At 32.6% G+C, this 7374-nt stretch overlaps 1 protein-coding gene across 1 annotated transcript in view; it reads left to right on the top strand.

Annotated features, from left to right (window-relative positions):
• The window catches only part of LOC145050353 (protein FAR1-RELATED SEQUENCE 5-like), a 39617-nt gene extending 35483 nt beyond the window's left edge, over positions 1 to 4134 (top strand). Inside the window, exons 6-14 of the mRNA XM_078998619.1 lie at positions 884 to 1015; positions 1267 to 1338; positions 1412 to 1909; positions 2021 to 2210; positions 2292 to 2487; positions 2812 to 3228; positions 3349 to 3470; positions 3541 to 3610; positions 3655 to 4134. Coding sequence (XP_078854745.1) covers positions 884 to 1015; positions 1267 to 1338; positions 1412 to 1909; positions 2021 to 2210; positions 2292 to 2487; positions 2812 to 3228; positions 3349 to 3470; positions 3541 to 3610; positions 3655 to 4134 — 2177 coding nt within the window. The remainder of the gene's footprint in view (positions 1 to 883; positions 1016 to 1266; positions 1339 to 1411; positions 1910 to 2020; positions 2211 to 2291; positions 2488 to 2811; positions 3229 to 3348; positions 3471 to 3540; positions 3611 to 3654) is intronic.
• Positions 4135 to 7374: the final 3240 nt, after the last annotated feature.

Genomic DNA, 7374 nt, shown 5'->3' with positions numbered 1-7374 from the left:
AAGAATATGTGATACAAAACATAAATTTTATTATTCGTACAGAACAAACAAAAACACAATTCTTTTTATCCAAAGTAGTATAATGTAACTGTTGATTACAATATACATTTAAAAAAAAATACAATGCTTATTAATCGTACAAAATAAGTGGTTCTAATTTCCTGTTACATTTTCATTAGGCAACGATTATGTTGGAATTCTTAGGATGAAATTCCTCCAAAATGCTACTTTGTATTACAATATACAGATCAAATAGGAGCAAAATAAATTTGATGTTATTATTATCACATATAGTTTTACAGAATAAGATTGTTATATCATGATACCGTGGTATATGTATGTCTCTGCTAAGTTGTACGATAACATATAGAACAAATGTGTGAAAAATATTTTTATTGTATTGTTTGTGATTTTCTCAGAGAATAACACGCTTGTGATATTAATTGATTATTTCATATACGCTTTTGTGGCATAACAAACCATAAATCATTTGTAAATTCAATTAAAATTTTTGTTTTTTTTTTTAAGTTTGCAGAATTAATCTTTTAAAAGTTTAATTTAAAACGCAGGATATGCTGAAGTTATATATACGCAATTTATTATATTTGGAAGTTGAATATGTCAAATATTTACAAAATCATGATGAATAAAACGAATTTGTGTTCATTATTATCCTTACAATCTTTCTAAAAATTTGAAAAAACCAAAGATTTGATAACAATGAATACAGATATCACGCATTTTTAGTTACATATCAATTACACGGTTTCTCCTTTTTTAAAATATACTGAATTGGCTCAAATTTTGTAATATCGCATTTATTTTGCTTTCTCATATCAACTGGTGTTCAATCATGCTGTTACTTATTTTATGGATGATACAGTATCAGCTGGTGATGATCATATTCATGATCAACATGAATTTCCTAAGGAGTATGAAAATTTCGGGTTACAGGATCATGACTCTCTACATAATGTCGAATTTCAAATATCTGAGAGTAGCAATCTAAATTTAGGTGAATTTACTATAGAAGTTTTTAATATGTGTTATTTTGTATGATAATAATGTTGAAAATTTGTGTTGTTTTTTGTGTTTTGGCGTAACTTGTACTTGCAAAGATGAGGATCCATTAGAACACATTGAAGATCACATGTATGACAATTTCGAATATCATTTCGGTGAACCCAGGTGATGTATTTTAAGTATTTTTTTCGTTTTTATATATTTTTACATATCTATTACACATACTCTAATTAACAAATGCAGAAAATCAATTCGAGTTCAATGATAATGAGGCAGATTATACTATAGACGATGATAACATTGAATTTCAGAAAGGTTTGTATATGATAATTTTTTTTAATAAACTAGATTAATTCTTTGAAACTTTTTTAATTTTTCTTTTATGCAGAACAATCTCATGTTACACATGATTATGTCTCTCCTGGTGGATCATCGTATTGGATTCTTGTTGTTTCAGACAAAATCAAACCTAAAATCAATTCAATTTTTGATTCATATACAACAGCATTATCAATGTATGACAATTATGCATCATTAGCAGGTTTTGATGTCAGGCTTGGACCATTTAGAACAACTGAATCTGACATTAACACACAACGACATTTGCTATGCAATCGGGAAGGTAAACCAACAACCGCTAAAGTGGATACTTTGGACCCTCAACATAACAAGATTAAGAGAAGGAAAGACTCAATTAGGTGCGAATGCAAAGTGAAATTTTTTGTTATTCTACTACATGGTACTAATAAATATAATGTTGCTGAATTTGTTGAACAACATAATCATATGTTGTTTGGTAAGGACAATATGTTTTTGTCTCGTACAAAGAGGAAACTTGATTATTCACAGGAGATGTTTATTCATAACTTGTCAAAGCAAAATATTGGTGCCTCAAGAGCACATAGATTGTATTCCAGACTTTAAGGTGGTTCTGACATTCGAGGTGGGTTGGTTTCTGATTTCAAGAACAGTACGAGAAATCTTAATTCTTACATAGGTGTCGGGGATGCAAAATTCCTTATATTGAAGATGCTGGAGAGGAAAAAAAATATCCCAAGTTTTTCTTTCGATTTTAGAGTTGTTGAGAAAAAATTGAATTCGATTTTTTGGGCCGACGAAACTGCAAAGTACAACTACAATGCTTTTGGAGATGTTGTCTCTATGGATGCCACATTCAGCATGAATAAGTATTATGAAATTTTGCAATATTCTCACATAATTTTTTCTTTACTTGAATAACGCTTACTAAGTTTTATATTTTTAAACAGATATGATATGGTTTTCGTACCTTTCACTGGGATAGATAATCATAAGAAATGTGTGACTTTTGACGCTGGAATTTTGAGTAGAGAAGATGCTAGTTCTTACTCCTGGCTGCTTAGAGCATTTTTGAAATCATTCAAAAAACAAACTACACTTGTTCTTACAGATCAAGATCCGGCTTTAAACAAGGTTGTTAATGAAGTATTTCCAATGTCAGCACATAGGTTTTGTATGTGGCATATTACAAAAAAACTTCCAAACAAGGTCAACATTTTTTTTATATTTAACCCAAACTCACTATGTTTACCTTGTTAGCACATATTATTCAATTAGAAATAAAATAGTTCAGAACAAAATATATGCCACAACTACAATTCTTTACCGACTTTTGCTAGAATCTAAGATACATTCTTTAAGAATTTTAAAGAACATTCTGTAGGAATTCATAGTTTACACAATTCAGAACCTGCATTCATAGTGCAACACATTTTTTTATTTTTTACTAACATATATTTTTTTATTCAGATTACATCGCAACTAGCCACAAACTCAGCCTTTCAAAAGCGTTTTCACTCCATAATTTGGAATTCTAAGCTGGAACCACATGATTTTGAAAAGGAATGGAAATCTTGTTTAAATGAATTTAACATTTCAAATAACAAGTGGTTGCAAGAGATGTATGGGTTGCGTAGACGTTGGGTACCTGCATTTTTCAAGGACATACCGATGTCTGGTCTTATGAGAACTACATCATTGTCGGAAGGCCAAAATTGGTCGTTTCAGAACAATACCCTTACTGGTTCTTATCTTTTAATGTTTATGATGACATTTGAGGGTGTTATGGAACGACAAAGGCGTAATCAAGTTGTCAACGACTTTAAACCTGCTACAACACTTCCTAGATTCATCACACCTAGTCCAACTGAAGCACATGCTTCAAAGGTTTACACTTGTAAAATTTTTTATCAGGTGTAGAAAGAGATATCAGATTCTGATAACATTTGTTTCCAAATGAGTGTTACTTCTAATAATTGTGTTGACACAATTATTGTTTTGGAGAAGCAAAAGAACATAACAACAATGCAACCATCAAGTCTTGTTGTTGATGACAAAGTCGACGAATACCATTACGATCGTCTTACACAGGATACCCAATACATCGTACGTTATTACTTTAACAATGCGTAATTATTTTTTTAATCATCCAACAATACTTTATTACTGAAACTCACATTTTTTTCATACATATTCTAGGTTACACACTCAACAACAGATGGTTCATACAAATGTACCTGCATGCATTTCGAACATGTCGGTATTTTGTGTAAGCACATATTTTTTGTTTTTAAGTTCTATAGTATGGAACAGATTCCTGAAGAATACATTATGAAACGGTGGCGTCGGGATGTTGTTCCAACAGAATTGCTTAAAAGGCGTTTTTCTAATTCTTTACTAGACTCTAACTCTGACATGACGGCTATTGAAATTTTTTCAAACGTAGATCGTTGTGTTTCCTTTTTAAGCCATGATGCCTCAAAGTTAAAGTCATACCTTGAAGAGTTCAATAAGCTGAAGAAAAAATTAGTAGATGATTGTCCAACCCCTGAGATGCCATCAAGAGAAGCATTCTGCAACCAGATTATAGGCGTAGAATTAAGTAATAATGCTCCCGATATTGACAACCCATCAGATATTCGTAATAAGGGAACTGGCAGTCGTGGCAAGAGATTAAAATCAAAAAAAGAAATGCTGCAAAAAGTTGGTTCGAAGCCTAAGCGAAAGTGTACTTTATGTAAACAGATGGATAACCATGACAAACAAAATTGTCCTCTTAAAAAACGTGTATAAGTAGCATGCTTTATATGTAGTTTTTCTTTTAATATTATATTAAATTAAAACATTTTTGTTTCAACTTTAATTATTTTACCGCTTTCAAATTTCATCGTATTTAATAAAATTGTCATACATTGTTATACACTTTTGGATATTTTGTAACAATTTTTATCTACTATTAATGAGTATCCTAACATGTAACAACATAACATTCATACATTCTACCACGATTAATGTGCATCTTATCTCAAATTCAAAATTGAAACAAACAAGAAAAATCATAATGTTCATACATTCTCCTACTTGAAAAACAACACATACATTCTATAAGAATATATTGTAAACATAACACTTAGCAGTTTCCTTTTTTATTGAACAGGTCAAATGTACACATATTATTCTTGAAAACCAAAACATACATGTGCATTACAAACCATCTTTCAACAACTCATTTTTTTTTACACTTAACCATTTGTAACATAAGCTATTATATTCTTCCAGAACATTATGTGCATTCAAATCTAGGGGTGAGCATAATAATCGAAAAACCGAACCATAACCAAATTAACCGATATAACCGAACCATAATAACCAAACAATTTTAAAAACCATTGGTTCGGTTTCTAATTTTTGTTAACCGATAACAAACAGTTCAGTTATGGTTTTATAGGTTAACCGAATCATTATTAACCAAACCACTAACTTTATATTTTAGTGCATAAAAATTATGGATTATATAATAATAATAATAATAATAATAATAATAATAATAATAATAATAATAATAATATAGTCAAACTTATTTAAGACCCATTAAATTTCCAAAATATAATTCATTAATCCTCACTTATCAAGAGACGAACGTACAATCAAACCATCAAATGATGATCACGTAGATCATGCAGATACACACAATTTTCCAATCATGCATTGTAACAACCCGATATCTCAACTCTTTGTAATGACCTAAAAAGTCAAGCATTGTAACCACTTTTGAGTTAATAAAATTAACTATGATAATAAAATGTCCAAAAAGTTCTATTTAAATTCCCTCTATGTTTAAATGTTATTAAACCATGATCGTACGTAAAAAGAGCGCCCAAATCCGGCTTCGTATATTGAAGTTAAGATTTTTCCAAGTTCGGCTTAGCAGCAAACAGCTAAAAACTCGAATCGGAGATCGAGCGACTTTTGGCTGGAATGACCTAAACGAGAATCGAAGGTCTCGACAATGGTATTTCAGTGGTGAAAAGTCTGGCAAAAACCGACGTCAGATAAAGAAGTTATGAATTTTTAAAGAAATTCCTTAATCACGTCATTTTATAAATAAATAATAAAAATAATTTCGGAATTTGCCAACGGAGTCTAAACGAAAGTTGTAGAGCGTAGTCTCACCTACGCGTGGATATAGAGACCATCGAAAACGGAGTTCGTATGAAGAAGATATGATTTTTTAAAGTTTATTAAATAAATTATATATAAATTTATATCAAAAATCCGGTAATATCTGAAGGAGGAGTCAGCGTCCTCATCCGGGTTACGCGCTGCGTACCCGAAGGCCTTGGTCTTGGTCCGTCCACGTTGCCTCTATGCGAAGCTATCGACCCGCCCCATCCGACCCGTCCCATCCGATCCGTCCCATCCGAAGCCGAGGTAGTCGATGACTCGCTCATGCATGACGTACGCGTACGCGCTGTGTACGAGCGTACGCCCCGCGTACCGAGGCTTCTCAGACCCCCTATAAATAGAAGTGCGAGGGTTTCCGAAAAACTTGCTCATTTCTTCTCATTCCCCTTGCGTTTTGCCTCGTTTTCCGTGCCCGTTCAAACCCGAAGCCCTGGTCATTTTTACTAAAGTCCCGAGAGTCGATTTTACTCCCGAGATTCCCGAGAATCCCGAGAAAGATCCGCTTCCCGAGACGAAACTCTGCCCGGTTTTCCATCTCGCTATCTTCAAACTTCCAAGTGAGTTCATACCCCTACAAACACTCTTTAAATACATTTTTTAAATGCTTTCTATACTCTTTTAGGGGGGGGGGGGATACAAGTAAACATACGGTTATTATCGTGTATTTCATAGAATTTCACTTTACTCGTTTTTATCAAATGAATCACTTGTGATTTAGTTCTACTATGTGAAAACTCTTGTTATACTTTGCATGCAATAGATTTATACAAAGTATTTAGTAACTCCAAAGTATCTTTCGTTGCTAAACCGTTTCATATATTCTAAAAACTTATGATTCATGTTTGTCAAACATGGTGAAAAAGGATAAACTTTGCATGCAAAACTATCACTTTAATACAGACTTAGTTGAGAATCCATGAGACGTGTACATCTTCAAACACTGCCTTTTTGATAAAAGGTATCGCTATAAGTCCTGTCTATAACCAGAGTCTCCCGTTCGGAGAACGTGTCAAATGTGTATAGATCTATACGGGAAGTCATGATCCCACGCCCTGACTGTTAGCTACAGTCCGTCTTTTGGGGTGACAGTTGTCATAACGCTACGACGCCTGAAGAACGTCGCTACAGGCATATTATGTTTAGTATGGTTATAAAACTCACCGTATATACAATTATTATGGTATTATGCTTTTATGAATGAGTAGCTATTAAAACTATTTTTCATCTAACAAGTGCGATATTCGTATAGCTTTATTATATAAAACTCTTCCACAACTTTTAAGCACGTCGGTTGCTTGCGATTTTCGGTCTTAGAGGCTGCCAGTTATGTTAGGAAAATAAGGGTTTTTCCTGTATACAAACCAAACAACTATTAGGAAAATAAGGGATTTTCTTGGTTCAACTAGCGACATTTTTCAACACAAATACTCTCATTCATTTCATACTTTTATAAGAAAATAAGGGATTTTCTTGGAAAATATACACTCATTTTGGAATGGCATTCAATGTTTCTAAATCACTTATGAACTCACCAACTTAATTGTTGACACTTTTTCTTTGAAATAACTTGTATTCTCAGGGAACCGTTAAGCAGGTTTAGGAATCAACTTTTGGGGATTAACGCGCTGGCGTTAATTATTTCTTTTGAAAGATGTTTATGCATTTATCTTTTGAGCATGTAATGAATACAATGATGTAAAATTTTTTGAAACCTTTATATATGTATGGTGGTGTGTACTTTCCTTTCTATGAACTGTTATGATACTGAATATGACGTCCTCCACCCCCGAACGTTTCCGCCGTTTTGGTTTGGGGGTGTGACAGATTGGTATCAGAGCGTCGTTTATA

The sequence above is a fragment of the Lactuca serriola genome, chromosome 5 (genome assembly GCF_051521515.1).
Source record: "Lactuca serriola cultivar US96UC23 chromosome 5, Lser_US96UC23_V15, whole genome shotgun sequence".
In the NCBI taxonomy this organism is placed as follows: Eukaryota; Viridiplantae; Streptophyta; class Magnoliopsida; order Asterales; family Asteraceae; genus Lactuca; species Lactuca serriola.
This window is presented reverse-complemented; position numbering and strand designations above follow the sequence as displayed.